Below are 21,928 nucleotides of genomic sequence, written 5' to 3'. Positions count from 1 at the left end.
CAAGCACTGTTCACATTATGTTTGTAGTCAAATGTGATCGAAACTGTATTTTAAGCCTTCTAACAATTAGTAAAATAAGACCCATCATTTTGGTGTCTCTAAAGTGAAGAGCTTTTTTGTGTTGTGCTGTTGGTAGTGATGACCGTTACAACACACATTGTCCATGAAGTTAATGTAGAGGCACCCCACACTCTGCTGAGTGATTACAAGATCCCTAGTAAATGTAGAGTTTCAGCAGTAAGCAAGGAGCATCTACTAGGACGATACATACTGTGATCTCAAATTGAAATTCAGGAATTGTGTTCTGAAGAGCCTCCAGACAGCCAATTGTGCAACAGGTATGCTAGAGGATGCTTGAAGCCATTAAACAATAAAAGTAGTTTGGCACTCAGCATGACAACATCCAGATGGAGGATCATGTGCATCTGATGGTGTTTTGCTGATGATGTGCTGAGATTTAGGAGGAAATCGGTGATGGAATTCCAGGGGGGTTCCCCTTTTAGATGGGTCCGTTCCCCCCTGTGAAGGTAATCCTCAAAAATGTCTTTGGATGCTGGGACCTTAGACATGGATGACTTATGAGTGTGTAGCTCATGTGTGTCAAGTAAATGTAAATGTAAATTGATACTTGTATAGCGCACTACTCACCCACAAGGGTCTCAAGGCGCTTGTACGAATACCGCTGTGGAACCCATCCTGGCATTCCCTGTGAGGCGTCCACTCCTGGGCACCCCCAAGGTGGAGGCCAGGCATCCTTAGCGTTGTGGGGGCCTTTGTGGAGATTAAGCAAGCTATTGCCCAGAGTTGCAGAGTGGGACTCTATGATTGGAATAGGCACCGAGGCGAGAATTATCAGGACCGTGGAATTTTGAGCCCAGGACCCGCCGAGGCAGGGAATTGAACCCTGGTCCCGGGCTAGACCTCTGCATCAGGGTCTGCCGCTCTAATCATTGAGCCACACTTCAAGTAGGATGTGTGTGTAGATTAAACGCTATATGAGGCCATGGGCACTCAGGAATCCATTTTGATTTCCTGTTCTGGCGAAGTGCATAAGGTAGTGGTTAGAAAGAGCCCAGACACCATTATGAATTGTGGGGTTCCTCCAATGCATTACTGGTATTGTTTGTGGTGGACCAGACTCTAAGGATTGGAATGAAGGAGACTAAGGTCCTTTTGTAGTGTTAGGAAACCCTTTGCCCCCTCTAGCTCCATTGTTTCCTGACGGTGTTCCCCACAGAAAGATGAGGGAAATTGAATGGAGAAGCCTCTCCATCTTTTGTGCCTTCGTTTGCGGTCTCCTCTGACTGGACAGTATAACCCTGCCTTCCTGCTGGCACTAGAGCATAGGCTATGGCTGTAAGGAATACACCAAAGACGAGGACTGTCTAAAACAGGTCAGAGAGCTGCGTTTGTCTGCCGACTTGCTAGAAGTACGGGACAGAAACCACTTGCAAATGTGCCAGGATTCCTGCATCTTTGTAACTGGAATTTAATTCATTTACCACTTCAAAGATCATTTTACTAGCACAACTTTTAACCAATAGGCTTCAGTCTGTGGCCAGGCTCTATACTGTGCATATACAACTCACACATCAATACAAGGATACGTTACTCCGGGTGTTTGGGTATACATCCTGCATTCAGACACCTCACTCCTCATTCTCATCACTCACCCTTCACTTTCACCCTCGCCCTGCACTCACAGCGATCACACTGCTCGTCATGCACTCACACAATTCACCCTCCTCCTTTGCTACACCCACGAGCGCATTGATCGCACTGCATGCACATGACACTCCACTCACTAGTCCCTTTCACCGCTCAACCTACACTCACAGCCATCATACTGAACTCACGCTGTTACCCTACACTCACACCATTCATCCTCCTCTTAACCTGCGCTCACACAAACACACTGCTCACCCTACACTCACAGCGACCACACTGCACTTATGCCCCTTGCCATTAACTCATGCCGTTCTCCCTCCACTTACCCTGCAGTCACATCAGCACACTGCTCACCCTGAACTCACAGTGATCACACTGCACTCACACCATTCACCATGCACTCATGCTTTTCACCCTGCACTTACACAAGCACACCACTGACACTGCACTCATGTGCCACTTTGCTCACCTTGCTGCTCAATTTGTAGTCTCATTCCATCAAGCAAATTATCATTAACATGGGCGCAATACTCGCCCTGTACTTGTACTCATATCACTTAAACAAGAACAGCACACACCCTGGAGTCACACCAGTTACTCTACACTTCATCCTCTCACCCTGCACTCATGCAGACAAACCTCTCAGTCTGTATTCATACAGACACCCAGTTCATCCTGCCTGCACACAGAGACAATAGTGTTCCAGACTCATAGGAACACACCACTCACTCTGCACTAACTCCTCTCACCGTGCACTCACCAGTCACTCTCACTGATCACCCTTCCCTCTTGCAGCTCAACCTGCACCACACACAGGCACATCACTCATCCTACATTTACACCGTTCACACTGCCTTACACTTGCTCCTCTCACTGCATGCACTCATATCACCAGACACTCACATTGGCCCTCCTCTCACTCTGCATTCATGTAGCTCACCTAACACTCACATCGACACATTTTTCACCCTACATTCGCACCACTCATGCTGTATTCACTCACACTATTCACCATCATCCAGCACTTACATGAGCACACCTCTTACTCTGTACATATAAAAAAGACACAACTCTCATGAATCAACACATTTGTACAAAGGCACCCACAGAATACCGTCTCTTTCAGTAGTACTAGATGCCTACTTAATTCCATCTGCAACAATGGGGCTGGGGCAAGAGGGGGGAGTAGACTGAGAATGTGGGATGGCACAAGGAGGGAGACTAGGGCGGAGGCTTTAGGGTATGGTGCTGGATTGAAGAACATGTGACAGCTTCAGCCATTCCTAGCTTTCCATTCACCACAATGCTTCATCTTGAGACATGCAGTTCTTTTCTTACATTGCAGGTTGGGTCTCAAAAACCCCAAAATGTAAAGTGTTACTTGATGAAATCCATAGTTGCAGAAGAAGTCAAGCATTTCATAAGGTCAGCTGTATGCTGTGATACTACATGTTAGAATGTGGATTAATTAATTTCCAATACTGAAACTACTTGATCAATTCGTGAAACCAAACATAAGCCCCGCACAGCTATTATAAGAAGTGCATTTTTCATTCACATCATACTTGTAACAAACATTGTCAAGGCAATATATTATTATTTTGAATAACGTATAGAGAATCTGTTTTTATTAAGTTTTACTAAAAGGCAAGGCAGGTAAAGCAGAAACAGCAGGGCAAGCTTTTCTAACACAATAAAAGCAAATGTACTAATTGAAGTGTGAGTGTGTGTGTGTGTGTGTGTGTGTGGGTGTGTGGGTGTGTGTGTGTGCAAGAGATATAGTGAGAATGTGTGTGTGAGTGTATGTTTGTTATGCAGACAAGTGTGGTGCTGGTCTGGCACACTGGAGGTTATTCATGCCTTATGGACATGGGCACTAACAGCATATGGATGGGACTCGTTACCTATGGCCATCTGCAGGCCTTGACATGCTTCCATGAAGGCACCGTCAGTGGCTGTGGGGTCTCAAACTGTTTAACTGATGAAGCTGATAACCATTCATACCCAGCAGTAGGGACACAGAACACCCACCACCACACCTGCCTGAAGGTCCTGATATGATGCACACAATTCTTAGCATATGGGCTGGATCCACAGCAAAATGTTGGAACTGATATTTGAGGTAACTCTCTTCATAAGATTTCCAGTACTCATTTTATAAATGGGTTGTCAATGGCAAAATTCTGACTCTTGTATACTGGAGGAAATGTTTAAAGGTACCCATGACTGTGGCTGCAGTATCCATGGTAACATTCTGGTACAGTCATATTGAATGTAGTCATTGGCCTAAGTGGCTCACCCATGAAAAATTAGGACCTTGGTATAGTGGAAGTTATTTCTGACTGAAGACATTTAAAAAAATCAGATTTACTACTATCAAAAGCCAGGCTTCCAAGGTACACCATGAAAGTACTGGAATATATTTCATGAATGCCCCCTTAGGGTCTGCTGCGTTTTTGGAAATGTTATCCCATTTTTTTAACAACTCTCCGTAGTTGAAGTCTACTCTCCCTTAAATCATGTACAAGAAATCTGTTAAATCATTTTGCTTGCTGCAGTTTGGTGGTGTATTACACTCCACCACTTACATAGATCTTTTTCCTCCTATAATGGCTATGAGGTTAGCTCTGACCCCACTTCTGTAAATGCTTGTCCTACCCCATTGCTGGGAGCAGGACTTGCTTTAAGGCGGTGCAACCGGTACAGCCGCACCTGGCGTTGACTTTGGTTGGGGCACTGTGTTTAAAAATAATATTTGGTTTAGAAGTAAATGAACTTCCTTGTGCATTAGGCAGTTTTCCGGCAACAATAAAAATGTCAAGATAACGCTGGTTATTAATGTTCCTACTAATAGGAGTTCGAAATTTTGTCTAGTGGAAGTTTTGACTCATCGTAAAGTAGGGCGGAGGGTTAATGTGCCTGCTTCAAAGAACGTGTACCTTGCAGATCATAGAACTGAGTGAACTATGAGTAGCACTATAAAAAGTATAAATGATTTTTCCACATTTTTCTAATTACTTTGTGAATACAAATAACAATAAACAATGCTTACAAACTGTGACAACATGCGTGCCTTTCTCAATGTTTCACTTTAAAACGATCTGATCATATAAATGGGCGTACGGTCTCATGCAACAGGCGATTTCTATAGGGTCACTGGAAAGACCACAAGGTTGTCCCTGTCCCCCCCAGAAATTTAGTGTCTCCTACGCCCCTGTTTGTGAGTCTCCATGTAGGGAGGTATTCCAGCCACAGGATCAACGATGTCACCTGTAGGAAGAGACATGTCCCAGCCCCGTATCAAGGATGTCTCCTGTCCGAAAAGCCAAGAAAACAGCATTCAAGGACCGACTTGACAACAACGCCCACAACAGCAAGGAACTTTTCAACATCGTCAAGGAATTTTCCAACCCCTCGGCCAACTCCAACGACATCACCCCCTCTCAAACCCTCTGCGACTCCCTCGCCTCTTTTTTCCACAACAAGATTGCTGACATCCACAACAGCTTTGACAACCAATCCGGAAGCCAACCCACCCTACCATCTGCTGACCATCTTCCCCCCATAAACACCCTTAACGCCTGGAACCCAATCTCCACTGAGGACACCATCCGCCTGATGAATTCCATCCACTCTGGATCCCCCACAGACCCATGCCCTCACCACATCTTCAACAAAGCAGACTCCGTTATAGCTCCGCACCTCCGAGACGTCATCAACTGCTCCTTCAACTCCGCTACCTTCCCAGAAGACTGGAAACACGCTGAACTCACCGCCCTTCTGAAAAAACCAACAGCAGACCCCACCGAACTCAAAAACTACCGCCCCATCTCGCTTCTTCCATTCCCGGCCAAAGTCATCGAGAAAGCCGTCAACAACCAGCTCGCCGCCTTCCTCGAAGCCAACAAATCACTCGACCCCTCACAATCTGGCTTCCGAGCCAAACACAGCACTGAGACCGCCCTCATCGCAGCAACAGACGACATTCGAACTCTACTGGACAATGGAGACACAGTCGCCCTCATCCTCCTCGACCTCTCTGCAGCCTTCGACACAGTCTGCCACAGCACCCTTCTACAACGCCTCAGAAACATCGGAATCCAAGGAAAAGCACTGGATTGGATCACCTCGTTCCTCACCGGAAGAACCCAGAGAGTCCGCCTCCCACCATTCAAGTCAGAGGCCACCGAAGTCATCTGCGGTGTACCTCAAGGATCCTCACTCAGTCCCACCCTCTTCAACGTATACATGACCCCCCTCGCGGCCATCGCCCGCCAACACAACCTCAACATCATCTCTTACGCGGATGACACTCAACTGATCCTTTCTCTCACCAAGGACCCCAGCACCGCCAAAACTAACTTACACGAAGGAATGAAAGAAGTCGCCGAATGGATGAAACAAAGCCGTCTGAAACTGAACTCAGACAAAACAGAAGTCCTCATCTTAGGTACATCCCCCTCCGCATGGGACGACTCCTGGTGGCCGGAAGCCCTCGGAAAAGCACCCATCCCGACAGACCACGCACGGAACCTTGGCGTCATCCTGGATTCTTCACTCTCAATGAACAGACAAGTCAGCGCCGTATCCTCTTCCTGCTTTAACATTCTTCGCATGCTCAGAAAAACATTTCGCTGGATCCCCTCCGAAACAAGGAAAACAGTCACCCACGCTCTAGTCACGAGCCGACTGGACTACGGAAACACCCTTTACGCAGGTACCACCGCTAAACTCCAGAAGAAACTACAACGAATCCAAAACGCCTCAGCCAGGCTTATATTAGACATTCCACGCAACGAACACATCTCTGGTCACCTTAAAGACCTCCACTGGCTACCCGTCAATAAGAGGATCACTTTCCGACTGCTCACCCACGCACACAAATCACTCTACGACATCGGACCAGATTGCCTCAACTCCGACTGTCCTTCTACACCCCCTCCCGCCAACTTCGCTCTTCCAGCCAAGCCTTCGCCACTGTACCTCGCATCAACAAGACCACCATGGGAGGCAGATCCTTTTCATACCTGGCTGCCAAAACATGGAACTCACTCCCCGCTCACCTTCGCCTCACCCAGAATCACCTAGCGTTCAGAAAGCAGCTTAAAACGTGGATATTTGACAAATAATCCTCCTCCCCTTCCTAAGCGCCTTGAAACCCTCTGGGTATGTAGTGCGCTATACAAATCTTATGACTTGACTTGACTTGACTTTGACTGCCCTTTGAAACCAAGACACAGCCTTGTCTCAGATGGCCTTTAAATACAGGGAAAGGGCCTCCAAGATCCTGCTTTACATGCTGTAATTTAGACTCCTTGCCGTCTTTTCTGGAAAGAGGAAACTGTTGATGGACCAAAGGTCCAAGGCAATATTATTCAACTCTGTGAGGACATCATATGTCAAAGGGTGCATGATGTTACTTTATCTCCATGTGATGTAGTGGTGAGTCTGTGTACCTGACCTGGACTTTCCCATTCACGTTGTCTCTCTGCTGCCAGTACATACAGTAACTGTAAAAAGTTAATATAAAGCTACCTGAAACTTCTTCTTCATTCTTTATCTACCCTTTCGTGGTCTTCAAAAATGACCTGACACTATTCCTGAGTGATAATGCCTTCAGTTTGGTTGGGTCCTCCTGCTTTATCTGTTCTCACCTAGTAGTGTCCGGCCGCCATTCTTAGAGACCTGTAAGTACTCTGTGCTCAAGTAATCTATACCCTTCTTGTTGCAGGAATCTCAGCCTCAGGGCTCACAGTAAGCCAGCCTGCAGTTGTAAAGGCCGAGGCTGGAACCAATGCCACCCTAGAGTGTTCGTACTCCTTCAGTGGCAATGAAAGTTCAGGCGTGGGCCACTTTGAGTGGTACAAGAATTCAACCACCGATACAGAGGTATCCAACAAGAGTGCGGAGTACCAAGGCAGGATCTCCAGCACCGACGGGCAGACATTCACGCAGAACAGAAAGGCAGATATCACGATCCACCATGTGCACATCAACGACTCGGGGCTGTACCTGTGCGAGGTGGAGTTTCTCAGAAGTGGCACGGCGTTGGGGAACGGCACACATCTTCTGGTCGAGAAGGGTAAGATGGTCAAAAGATCGTGCAGTGTGGTCAGTGAACTTGGGGCCAGATGTAAGGTTTTAGCGCCCAGAAAGCCTGCAGGGAGAAAAATGCAGTTTTTGCAAGCACAAAAACCACAATCCCAATTTAAAAAAATCCCTTGCTAGCTGCAAATGGCTGTGCACCTAGCGGCGTAACTCACGAGGATAAGTATCTGTCGTGTGGAAATGTAGAAGTGACATCGGAAAGTGAGTGATACCCCTTGATTCTGTCCATGCCACAGGTCCACTTTGTGACTGTCAGCCGCAGGCACTGGGGTGGGGGGTGGGGGGAGGGGGCGGGCAAACACTGGGCCACAAGATATTTGTATGCTCTTCCCTTTGTATACTGAAGCTTTTTTTTAAAATTGGATCTTGGTCTGTGTCCCTCGCTTTCCTCCATCCCTGCCCTCACAGCCAGATTCCTGCTTCAATATTAGGCTTGAGGCATGATTTCTGTGACTCTGCGAATGGCCTTTTTACAATGTGCTAGGTTGTTACATGCGATACAGTGCAAAACAAGAATGAGGTGAAATCAGTGAGTGACTGCTCTGCAGTCTGATCTTCGCACATCTGCCCGAGGTTTGTATTCATGAGTTGTCAGTCTGGCTTGCAACAAACAGATGTTTTGCAATGGCCGCTCTTATGAGCCAATGTCTGCAGTTTCTCCCATGATTCTACAAGAGAACAGATGGCACATAGGTGGCTCGTGGTATTGCTCCTGGTAGCAATGGTGAGCGGTTGGTAGATGCGCGGGTGAAAGGTGTCAGCTGTGGATAGAATTGAGGATCATGCTTTAGGACCAGAGGGACTCCTGTTACGTCACAGTAAAATATTCGTTGTGGTTAGGCATGTCGGTGGCACAGCAACAATACCTGTGAGGTTGTATATATAGCAGGCATTTTATGAGGTACTCATCTAGCTGCACACTACAGGCGCACCACAAACATGAAAGCCTAGGAAACTAGTCTGAAATTACACGGCATACACACAGTGCCATCTTAACGCATGTGCATGCTAGGCAGTTGCCCGGAACCCACACACACATAGGGACCCCATGCAGATCAGAATTTACCACTCATTTTCCGTTAAAACATTTATAGGTTATGCCTGCACAGCGTGCGTGTGAAATCTCTTGAATTTAATATATCTTATAAGGGGGCTCTTATCATATCCCATTGCCAAATGACTGTGTTCATTCGCTTTTGTGTGGAACTTTTTTTAATTAACTTCCCCAGGCTGCAGGTACTTACGATACTTCTCCTAAAGCTGTTCACACTATTTAAGCCCCATTCACTGTCAAGATAAGATCTCTTCCCATGGAAAATGCAGACAGTTTGGGGGAATGCTTGATTTGTATTACTTAGTTGTGTAAAGCCTCTTTAGCCTTAGAACGTTTGTGGCATTTCCTGTTCATGTCTCAGTACCGTTCTTTGTGCTTTGTTGGCATTATCGGATTGATTTTTTCAACTTAATATACTATGGCATTATAATCAAATTCTAAATGTTGTAATACACATTGCATGTTAAAAATAAAGTTAATATACAAGAGCAATGCTATATTTTACTATTAAACAGGCAGTCACAAGTGCAATTACCTAGCAAGCACTAGGGTCATGATTTCAATAGTGCCGCAGGTGCAGTGGCACCAGGACCATAAGCTCCAGTAACCCCACTAAACTCAGATTACTGCTATATTTTACAACTAAGCAGGCACCCAAAAGTGTAGTTGTCTTTCAGGCACTAGGGTCATGATTTGGCTGGTGCTGCAGGTGCAGTGGCACCGGCCCAAAAAGTTGTCAGAACTCCTCTAAACAGGCCAAACGGAGGCAGGCAGATCACACTGCATTGTTCTGAGCACACACCAAGTGTCCCACAGGTTGCCCGGGACCCTCCGTCTTGCCTAAGGTATATTTCTCTGCTCATCTTGGGGTCGAACTGTGGACCTGCAGCCATCCAGGTGCAGGTTTTTGAGCTTTGAATGGCCATCCTTTATTAGAAAGGAGGTCTCGAGCCCCTGATAGGGGCACCATTTCACTATTTTCTGGTCCTGATGAAATGCTGCCCGACTTTTGGGCTTACCAGGCACGAAACATGTTGACCTTGTGTTGTTAATAGCTATCCTGGCACTCTGAGCCCACACAATAGCACCACTGTTTTTACTTAGTCCTGGTACCCTCCTCCGATAAATAGTTTTTTCGAGGATACCAAAGCCTATATTAGATTCCACTTACTTTTTTTCACTTTCATAAAACTCTTGTTAAGCCCTCTCACATGCATCCACCATAACGGCATCAGCATATCAAAAGATCTCCAAAGAGCTCCCAGGCTCGTCAGGCATTGCAGCGCCCAGTGATGAAATATGACACCCTAACAGGTGTGTGAGGGCATCACAATCTGACATTCAGGTTTCCCTGCGACATTAGTATCAGCCGCGTGGTTCAACTCCTTGTGACCACTTGGCCTTTGCGGAACTACTCCGACCTTGATAATTATTAAGTTTATCTTTGGGAGGAGATTAGGTGTAGGACCTCATTAAACATTGAGCTCTTCCATCCCTTCTTAAAATTATAGGCAGTGGCACAGGGACCATAAGATCCAGGCACTCCACTAAACGCAGACCATTGATATATTTTACAACTAAGCAGGCAGCCAAAAGTGTAGTTGTCTTTCAGACACTGGGGTCATGATTTGACTGGTGCAGCAGGTGCAGTGCCACCAAGCCAAAAAGTTGCCAGAACTCCGCTAAACACCTAATATTGTTAGATTTTACTACTAAACAGTCAGCCTCAATTGCAGTTACCTTGTAGTTTGAAAGGGGCTTGATTTAAATGGTCCAGCAGGTGCAGTGGTAAAGGGGCCAAAATGTGTCATAACTCCACTAAACATCAAATATTGCTATATTTGATTACTAAGCAGGCAGTCACAAGTGCAGTTATTTTGCAGGGCAACAGGGTCATTATTTGAATGGTGCACCTGGTGAAGTGGCACAGGGCTCAAACATTGTCAGAACTCCCCTAAACACCTAGGGCCAGATGTATTAAGGTTTTTTGCACGTGGAAATGGGGTTTAGACCCATTTGCGACCGCAAAAAGCCTGTGGCTCGTGTACTAATCCTATTTTGCGAGCCGCAAATCAATTTGAGACTTGCAAAATAGGATTAGTGACTCGCTATTAGGAAGGGACATTCCAAGAGAATCTCTTCCTAATAGCGATTCCCTAAGTTATGTAGGAATATTTTACAACCGCAATTGCAGTCGCAAAACACATTTTTACCGCCCTTTTCAGAAGGGTAGTAAAGCACTGGCAAACAGAAAGTGGTCCCCAGTGGACCCTTTCCCCTTTGTGAATGCATGCACAAATATTTTATAAGGGCAGGCAGTGGTCCCATGGACCACTGCCTGCCCTTAAAAAATGAAACTGAAAAGTTAAATTTTTCTTTTTTAAATGCATCCCGTTTTCCTTTAAGGAAAACGGGCTGCATTTAAAAAAAGGAAAACGGGCTGCATTGAAAAAAAAAAAAACGACTTGATTTAAAAGCAGTCCCAGATATGGAGGTCTGCTGACCACAGCAGGCCACCATCCCTGGGAGTGCCAGCCATTCCCAATGGGGTTACAAATTACGACAGCCTCATTAATATGCATGAGGCATGCAATTTGCGACCTCATTGGGAATCGCAAACAGTGTCTCTGACACTGTTGCGCATCCCAATTAGCAAGTCGCAAATTGCGAGTCACAAATGTGATCCAATTTCCGACTCGTTAATTGGCAGGTCGTACATCTGGTAGTCACCGCCGGCCCTGCGGGGGCGATCCGCTCACCATCCTTGCTGCAAAGACCCCCACCATATTACTATGGCTGGAGGTCCGCGGCGGATGGAAAGACCGTCCGCCGCTTTTCCGCCTGGTCAACAAGTCGACCGGGCAGAAAAGGGTTCAATATGGTGGCGGTGTCTGTTGGACACCGCAAGCCATATTAAGATGTGGGCGGGAACATGCCTTTCCGGGCCTGTTGCGGGCCCACAGGGACTCTGGGGGGTGGGAGGTGCACATAAGGGGTACTATTTCAATGTACAACGTGGCAGGCACCGCCCGGTGCCTGTCACGTTGTGCATTGAAAAGCACAACCTGCATTTTGCATTGCGCAATGTCAGAAATGCGGGATGCGCCCGTCAGTGTGGCGGACACATCCTAATGGGATGTGCGGGACCGCCGCACCTTTAGTGGGCGGTCCCATTTCCTACTGCCACACTAGTGAGCCCCTTAATATTGCTATATTTTACTACTATGCAGCTAGATACAATTGCAGTTACCTTTCAGTAAAGAGGGGCTTGATTTGAATGGTGCAGAAGGCACAGTTGCATCAGGGCCAAAAGCTCTAAGGACCCCACTAAACATAGAATATTACTAAATTGTACTACTAAACAGGCAGTCACAAGGGCACTTATCTAGCAGGCACTTGGGCAAGGATTTCAATGGTGCTGCAAGTGCAGTGGCACTGGGGCCAAACCTTGTCAGAAGTCCTCTAATCACCAACTATTGCAATATTTAACTACTAAATAAGCAGTGACTAGTCGAGTTACCTTGCAGGCACTAGGGTAATGATTTCAATGTTGCAGCAGATCCAGTGACACTGGGGCCCAAAGCTCTAGTAAACCCTCTAAACACTAAATATTGCAATATTTTACTATTAAACAGGCAGTCACAAGTACAGTTACATTGCAGACAGCAGGGTCATGATTTGAATGGTGCAGCATGTGCAATGACACCGGGGACAAAAGTTGTCATAACTCCTCTAAACACCAAATATTGCTATATTATACTACTAAACAGTCAGTCACAAATGCAGTTATCTTGCAGACACTTTAGGTATTCTTTGAATAGTGCAGCAGGTACAGTGGCACGGGGTTCAAATGTTGCCAGAACTCCTATAAACACATAATATTTCAATTACATCAATTAATTCTATTATTTTCCTCTTTCAGTTCATTTTTCAAAATGTTGTATTACTTACACGCACTATCCCACTAGTAACGGCACAATATATTGCCCCTTTGTATATAAACAAGTCATAACACTTTAACAGGCTTTCTGTAACTTACATTGTACAACTACTCAGCAAGCTACAACTTACAGCAAAAAACAGCTTATTATTAATCACAAAGGCAAAACCTAATGCATTTACCAATGCAAGTTATTCCTGTGAGTGGTTGTGTAGGCAGGGCCCCGTGCACTGCTTTGCCCGGAGTCCTCTAATGCTGTGAAGACAGCCCTGTACACAGCCCATTACTGACCTACACAGGACTTACATCATAATTTAATAGGTGGCACTCCGGCCAGTACACAGGAGTGGCCCTGTAGGCACAGTGCAGAATAGATTGCACCATAAAACTATCACTGGCAACACTGCAGACATATTGCTAAACATTGAGCCACAAGGGAGTTACATTGTAATTACACTGTAGATCCAGTATTTAGTAGTAAATGACACCTTTATTGCTCTCCTCGTAGTCGTCCAGATTCACCAGGCAAGTGAAGAACTGGGTTGTCAAATACCCAGCGGCGCCAGGTGTGGTAAATAAAATTACCGGGACTATTTTTCTATACATTAAATGACAATAAAGGATAGCTCAATCTCAATAAAAATGAGAGGCAGAGTCCGTGGTATCTGAGTCATACGGGCTTTAATTAAGTGGCTCGAGCCAATGGACATCAGGTTCCAACACCACTAAGGTTCAGGAAGGGATATTCAACATTTTATTAACAGCACACAATATATATAGTAAAACAGTACAGTTTCATTGAATACAGTAGGCGTAACAAGTGAAAAGAAGAAGATAAGAACATATGGGCGTGAAAGAAGGCGTGTAATAGGCGTACACGGAGGTGTGTGATGTGGACGTCACGGAAGTGTCATAGGTGGGTGGATGCATAGAGAAAATCTGCAGGGTCAGCAGGAACTTTAACTCAGATGTGCAGATGCGCAGATGCGCGCGCAACTAGTATGACGTGAGATTGACGTGTAACTGGGGAGAGCTGGGGGCTTGACTTTAGCACTAGTAGAGGAGACTGAAGTCTGGGATGTCAGGACAACCTGGACCTATAGCATATCTGGTATCTTGTGTTTGGAGGATGTATTATCTAGAGTAAAATGTCTCTCGGGCAGAGGCTATTCATCACTGAATGCTAGTGGGTGCATACGTGTCTTGGTGCAATGCGCGGGGCCATGGGCCTACTATGGCAACAGGAGCAGTAAATTACTTGCATGGAGACAGGAAGGCCAGGCCCTTTGCTCTGTAGCCGGGAATATGTTTACCTATTTCACTAGACTGGAATGTGTTTTCGAGGAGGCTGAACAGATAACTGTAGGCAAAATACCGTCTTGGCAGGCAGGCCAGGCTGAGCCGGGCACCGCTTTGCTTGAGCAGGAAGTAAGGCAGAGGTCAGGGATGCATACCTAAACTACAGCTTTCAGAGGCAGAAGTGGTTCGGAGTCAGGAATCAGGGCCTGGCTCGGCTGTTAAAACGTATACCATATAAAGACGTTGGCATGGTAGGTTTAAAAACTGAATTATCGATTCATTCATGGTGGATCTGGTAGATGACATGTTAACGTTGGACGCAAATGCATATGCGTCTTCATTTTCGGCCATGGAGGGAAATGCATGGAGGTCATGCACATACATGGAACGTTGGGGTACACGATAGGGCACATACTTGGCCATACAAAATTCAATTTTCCTCATTCTCTCCTTGTCCCCTACGTTCCCTTCAGGATATATCTATCTTCATGAGACCATCTATTTGTTCATATAACATCATTTGCTCGTCTCTTTTCATTCGGGCACAAGAACGAGAACTTGGACTGGGAATACAAGCTGTGGCGCACAGTCCGCAAATCGCTGGCCCACATTGCAGACAGAGACAACAACTGAATACTATGAGTAGTATTATTCCTAGGAATGACAGTACTTTCCATCCCCAGGCTGATATCACGCTCCAGAGCCAGCCCGACCAAGTCCAGGTGCCTGGATTCTGGTGTAGCTGATGAGCTATATTATGAAGCCGTGTTATGGCTTTGTGTACTGACGGTGCATTATTAGGAATGAAAATGCATCAACTGGATCCGGTCACTCTACAAGCCCCGCCCCTATCGGCCAAGATGACGTCAAGGACAAGGCGGTTTTGAAGGACAACAAGTCTTATAGCAGACTGCTCTTCTGTTAAGTTACCTAGGGCAAAAGTAGTTTCATTCACTACTGCTTCAAGGGTTCTGGTTAACCTGCGTATTACTTTGCTATTCTGCACGGGACCCATGAACCAGAAATATCCTTTAATATAATCTTTGTACTGATCCCATGCTGATTCAGAGTAGTCGATAACTGGGGGAAGATCTCTCTTATGTCTGACATGCACTAGATGGGTATTCCGATGATAGTCGGATGGGGCTAGAAAAACTGGTGGCAGTAGGAATGCAATATAACATGTTCCATCCCAATCTATGGGCAAACGTACATAAGCTGTCTGACCACAAATGAAATAGGAATGGCGGGAGGCTTTGAATGTAGACTTGCCTTTATCACTGAATTCGACTACTGTATTACAGTCACTGTGTCCTAGGTGTACTGAACCATTCTTTCCGACTCATAATTCACCTTTCACTGGTAAAACTGTTATAGAGAGTAAGTTCAAATTAGTCTCGGACTGGACATTCAGAATCATGAGGTTAAGGGAAAAATTACCTAAATCATACACTTCATTTTCTAGATCGGTACCTGTCCTTTGGGGAAGACCGTCCTTGTCTGGGAAACAGGCTTTATTCATAACTGTATTCAGATCTCCCCATATCCAATTGCTCTGGGAAACTGTGGACTTACTACCTAATGAGGACATTAAAGCAAACCATGCTCCACACGAACCATTGTGTGAAAACGGATAAGGAAAGAGGGGCAAAGCTCCCTTCATTTTCTGGTAAGGGGGGAGTCGGCCACATACCCAACAATTGGTGGCATTGCTGGTCTGGTGAGAATGGTGTAACATACGGATAAAAGTGTTGTTGCGCAGTGCAAGTCGATAGGATAACTCGTGTGGGGGCAGGTCACTAAATGTGTGCTCTACAGTGTCATTAGAAGAAGAATGTACATGTGAACCAAGAGGTGGAAAGAATACATGTAACATCCAGCTAATACATATGATCGTAAGACTCAGAAAAAACATAGAAAGTAATGTGATAATGCATCGGCTTCTGAGATTTTTACAGTATTTCATTTTCTTGATCTCCTGTCTATCTCTCTCACTATTTGGGTCTATCTTATACATGTCAGAAACCTGTCTAACCGCTTCACCCAGGGGGGGACTTAAACAATTAAACGCTGTCTGACTTACTAGACCTCAGTTTTGCTTTATACTCCTGTTGCGGAGTTTTCTCTAACAGGGGGAGTTTAGAGTCAGTATCTGGGCAGTCCTTGGGAAAAGTCTTTGGACACAGTCCATGAAAGCGTTTGATGTGGCTGGAATGGAGCCACCCTTTACGTCCTTCCAGCTTCACCGCGGTCCTTGTAGTAATCAGAACGAGCTTCGGCTGCTTCCAGCGGGGCTCCAGAGGGCTTGAGCGATCAAAGTTGCAGACCACCACGAGATCTCCGGGGACGATTTCATGCGGTTTCACCTGGGTGTTGTCTGGGAAGGCAGCCGCGACCTGTGAACGACAAGATAGTAGTGCAGACATCAAGGAAGCCAAGTAATCTGTCAGCATATTACTGTTGACATCTGTTATCTTACGAGGCATAGGCGTACCCCACATGTTTGGGGGACGACCGAAAACTATTTCATAGGGTGACAAACCAGTTCTGGAATGGGCTACCATACGCATGTAAAAGAGGGCAACTGGAAGGGCTACTATCCAATCTACACCTTTTTCTGCACAGACCTTCGCTAAACGTGTTTTCAGAGTCTGATTGTGTCGCTCGACGAGACCAGCTGCCTCGGGGTGTCGTACGCAATGGAACTTCCACTGGTACCCTAACAGGAGTGATACCTGTTTCATAAGCTCGGACGAGAATGGCTGTCCATTATCTGAGTACACGACACGGGGCAAACCGTATCGCGGGAAAAATTCACGAACCAACTGCTTGGCAGTGGTCACGGCAGTGTAATCTGGGACTGGATATGCTTCTGTCCATCTGGAAAGGGCACATACAACTACGAGGACGTACTTGAATCCTCGACAGCGATCCATCTGGATATAATCCATCTGGAGGACTTCAAAAGAGTGATCAGGAGGATGAAATCCACCTTGTTTCACGGGAATGCCTTTGCCTGGATTAAACTGACAACAGATCATGCAAGTACGCACTTTCTGTTTTGCTGCTGCTCGTAAATGCTTGTTGAACCAAAGGTTTTGAATGCTGTCTAACATGGCTTTTTCTCCTAAATGTGCTGGACTATGTGCTGTATTAATGATAACTTGAACCATGGAGTCGGGGAGAAACCATGTGGCTTTCCCCTTTGTCATCCATCCCTGATCTGTCTGGACCCCTCCTTGTTCAGTCCATTTCTTGAGTTCGTCTGGTGTAGCATGTGTCTGTATGTCTAATACATCTTGTGTGGGATCCCTGACTGTCATGCAATGCGTCAGTGATGGAACGTCTGTCTTTGTCGTGTCAGCTGGAATGTCTGTATGAGTCTGTGCGGTAAGCTTGGCTGTTCGATCTGCCAGGTCGTTACCCTGGGAAATGGTGTCAGTAACCTTCGTATGTGCTTTGCACTTCATGATGGCTATGGCTGTAGGCAAGTGTATTGCTTCTAACAGAGCTTGAATGAGGGGACCATGCTGTATCTTGGCACCGTGGGAGGTCATGAAACCTCTTTCTTGCCAGAGGACTCCGAAGTCGTGAACGACTCCGAATGCATAACGTGAATCTGTGTATATGTTTACTTTCAGGTTCTTGGCTCGAATACAGGCTTGGGTCAGAGCGATGAGCTCTGCTGCTTGGGCAGACAGGGTGTCAATACGATGTGTTTCTATGACTTCAGTTTCAGTGGTCACTGCATATGCGGCCACTAACTCTCCTGTACTTGTTCTCATACATGAACCGTCCACATAAAGTGTCAGGTCTGGGTCTGGTAGTACAATGTCTGTCAAGTCTTGTCTTGGCTTCGTCATGGTGTTAATGACTTCCACACAGTCATGTGGTGTAGGGTCTGCTGTAATCGAGGGTAACAGTGTAGCAGGATTTAAAATATTGCAACGTCTGATCTCTATGTGTGGCTGAAACAGTGTCAGTTCATAACCTGTCAATGGTGCTATGGTCAAGTGCTGAGTCTGTGTTCGGTTTAAAAGAACTTCCACGGAGTGTCGAACCTGTACTGTCAGAATATGTCCTAACACTATGGAATCGCTTTGTCTGATAGCTAGAGCTGTTGCTGCAACTGATTTGAGGCACGCAGGCAAAGCCTGGGCTACTGGATCCAATGTACTAGAAAAATAAGCACAGGGCTTGTGTGAACCTGCTTGATCTTGTGTGAGTACAGATAATGCTGTACCATCGCGTTCAGTGACAAAAAGTGTAAAAGGTTTGCTGTAACATGGTGACGCTAAAACAGGTGCTTGACATGGGGCTTTCTTCAATTCGTCAAAAGCAAGTGTATGTTCCTGAGTCCAAGGGAGGACAGTCGATGTCTCTGCCTCCTGTGTTGTCAACTGTATGAGTGGCTTGGCTAGATATGCGTACTGAGGTATCCATTGTCTACAGTAAGAGGTGAGGCCTATGAAGGCCCGTACTTCCTTTTGTGTCTTGGGCTGTGGCAGATGTGCAATTAACTGGATGCGGTCAGGTGTTAGCTGTCTACCCCTCTTGGACAGCAAGTGACCAAGGTAAACAACTTGCTGGACACAGAATTGTAGCTTCGAAGGGGATACCTTATGCCCCTTTTGTGCCAGAAAATACAAGACTGTCAGTGATGCACGTTCGCAGTCACGTTCTGTTCGGGCTGTGATCAATAGATCATCAACATACTGGAGCAGAGCAGTATCAGTAGGCATGTGAATACTGTCTAGTTGTCGTTTCAGGGCTTGGCTGTAAATATTAGGACTTTCCGTGAACCCTTGAGGTGCACGTGCAAATTTGAAGCTTCGGCCATTTAAACAGAATCCGAAAAGGTACTGGCTTTCCGGATGGATGGGGACACTAAAGAAGGCGTTCTTGAGATCTATGACAGTAAAGAACGCTGCTTCGGAATCAATAGCAGTCAACAAAGATGAAATATCTGGGACCACTGGGTACTGGGGTATGATGCATTTATTGAGTTCTCGAAGGTCGATCACCAGTCTGTAGACTGGAGGTGCATTTGGGTCAGTACGTTTAAGAATCGGAATGATAGGAGAATTACATACATTGGAGTCAGTTTCTACAACCACTCCTTGAGCAATGAGCTCGTCAATAATTTTCAATAAGGCTGCTACAGCCTCAGGTGGTAACTTGTATTGTCGGATTCGGGGCAGTACAATTCCTTGTTTCAGAGTGACACGATATGGTGTAATGTGCATACAACCTACATCAGTATGACCTTGCGCCCATAAATGCTGTGGTACATTCTGTAATCTTGGATCAAAATCTCTTAACACATAATGTCCTTTAAAATCACGTAAAAACAATCTCACTCCTTCCGGAGAACAACAAATAACTGCTCCTAGTTCTTTCAATGTCTTAATACCAAGCAAGTTTTCTGGACATGATTTCGTAAGTAACAAGTCTGTAGTACGGGACAATGGACCGACTTCTAGGGAAACTGGCTTTGACACTTCGTTAACAATAGGCTTTCCTGAAAAACCCTCGAAACCTTTCTTGAGCCTGAGAGGGGAGCCCCTGGAACCTCGTCATGACTGATGGTAGTTCTACTTGACCCTGTGTCAATCAAAAAGTTTCTGTCTTTCCCTAATACCTGACTATGTACATAGGGACCCTCTTGATCTACAGGAACCTCGATAAGAGGCAAACCAACTTCCCTCTCTAGGCTGTTTCATGAATACTGTTGATAATCTGGATAATCTGACTGTGCATACTGGTACATTTGCTGTGTAACTTGTTGTGTGGCAGCTATGGGCTGGGGTACGGCTACTGTCTGTTGTGCATTCTGAGGATGTTGCGTGTTCTGCGGAATATGTTCCTGTCTAGAAGGACGCGGTCTTTCTTTCGTCTTGCCTGTAGCTATGTTGTGTTTCAGAACGGCACATTCGTTCACATAATGACCTAGCTGTTTACAGTAATTGCATGTCCCTTTAACAGGAGCTGCAGAATGACTAGTCTGTGTAGTACCCCTCTTCTGGCTGTCAGCTGGGACAGATTGTGCAACTAGCACTTTCATTTTCGTGTCTTTCATGCGTCTCTTCTCGTGTTCTTGCTCCTTTCTAATTCGGTTCTGGTGGTACTGTAACATTTGTAACATTTGAGAAGGGGTATTAGCTTGCCAGGTACTCTCGACTTTCAGTACTCTATTTTTCACTTGTGGTAAGGAATTCTCTACTAGTTTGGTTACAAAAAGATGTGGATATGATTCACTACTTGTTTTCAGGCCGCTATTAATAATGAAACATTTCTCGAATCTGAAATAAAAATCACTAGTGTCTTCGTCTTGTTTCTGTTTACAGGCTGAGATGGCATCCCAGTCTTCCTTTTTCGTGGCTAGTAATCTTGGCAAAACCTGTACTAATAATTCGGGCAATGCTTTGGCTTTATCCCCGAGACCAGTACCAGGAATTTGTGTGTTTTCTTCGTTCTCTAATGCTGCCCAGTCAATCTTTTTCCCTCCCACCTCCCAATCTTTTTCTTTAAGTTTCTCGTAAATACCTGCAGGCAACAGTACTTTTAACATTTTAATGATATCAGGATACGTGTGCTCTCCCATGCGGAGCATGTCTTTTAATTCACGGTGAAACCCTGCTGGATCTTTATCGTGACAAGGCACTAACTTTTTCATTTCCAATAGTTCTATTTTCGTTAAGGGGGTGTAAACAAATACTCGTTGGAGCGCACCTCCCGTTGTCTGAACGGGATGAACTTCTCGTAAGGGATTCTGTCTGTCTATGTAAAAACCTTTCCTGACTGGGGGTGGAACAGGAACGAAATGTGGAGTCAGGAACGTTCTGTATTTGTGTCGTTGTTCTAGAATGACATTAATCAAATCGGTACCTAGGCCTCTCCATCTGTTTAGGAGTAATTCTTCCAATACATTATGTAGGGGACCTGAATCAGAATGCTGACTCTTGTACAGTGTAATGAGGTGCTGGATCATGTACATACCGACTAGTCGCTGTTCGTCTGGGGAAAGATTAAAAAACGTTTGGGCCACTACGTTGTCTGGATATATACTAGAATTACCAGCCCATTGAACTGCTGATCGGGCTAATTCCTGTTCATGCATGGTACTAAGCTCACTATAACCTAGTCGTTGTTTCAGTACTTTATCGGTGGCTTGGAACAGATGCTCAAGAGAACATTGTTCTGGTATGGGAGGAAGAAAAGTATTCTTGCAGTCTAGGCGTATGGGTCTGTCAAAGGGTCTTGCCCTACCTACGTACGCTATTCTGCCTTGATCCTCAGTGTCTAGATCATCGTCATCTGAGACGTCATCATCCTTTTTCTCGGCTTCTCTCGTTTCTCTTTCGCTTTCGTGTATGCCTTGAATTTCTTTACGAATCTTTCTGCACATGGATTCTATGCAAGTTTGTTTACTATGCTTTCCATCAGCTATGTTATCACTCCATTTTATCAGGGCTTTCATTTCGTCTTTGTTATTACCTGGCCGATCTTGTTCCCTTATCAAACAATTTATCAGAAACTGTAAAATCATACTTTGAATCTCCACTTTCCTGTGTGCCATGGCCTCGTGTATACTTTCTGGTCTCTCCCCCGTTCTGATAAAATGATATATGTTGTCTAAATGTTCCTTCATGTCTGGAAAAATAGTCAAATAATTTGTAACACGTCTTAGACGTATGGAATATAATATCATATTGTCTTCGCCTGGTACTGGATCATATCTGCAATCAGTAAGGTACTGTTTAAGGGCTGCGTACGTAGTTACTTTTGGCGTACGTTGTAATGCTGCTTCTCTTAGGGTTACTCGTTTTAACTGAGGCGGGGTACAGGGGTACCTCCTA

At 45.5% G+C, this 21,928-nt stretch overlaps 1 protein-coding gene across 1 annotated transcript in view; it reads left to right on the top strand.

Annotated features, from left to right (window-relative positions):
- LOC147717872 (uncharacterized) overlaps positions 1-21,928 on the top strand; it is a 203,770-nt gene that overhangs the window by 5,789 nt on the left and 176,053 nt on the right. Inside the window, exon 2 of the mRNA XM_086920579.1 lies at positions 7,400-7,750. Coding sequence (XP_086776705.1) covers positions 7,400-7,750 — 351 coding nt within the window. The remainder of the gene's footprint in view (positions 1-7,399; positions 7,751-21,928) is intronic.

This window comes from Lissotriton vulgaris, chromosome 5 (assembly GCF_964263255.1).
Source record: "Lissotriton vulgaris chromosome 5, aLisVul1.2, whole genome shotgun sequence".
NCBI classification, from domain to species: Eukaryota; Metazoa; Chordata; class Amphibia; order Caudata; family Salamandridae; genus Lissotriton; species Lissotriton vulgaris.
The sequence above is the reverse complement of the archived record's forward strand: the minus strand, read 5'-3'. Positions and strand labels throughout refer to the sequence as shown.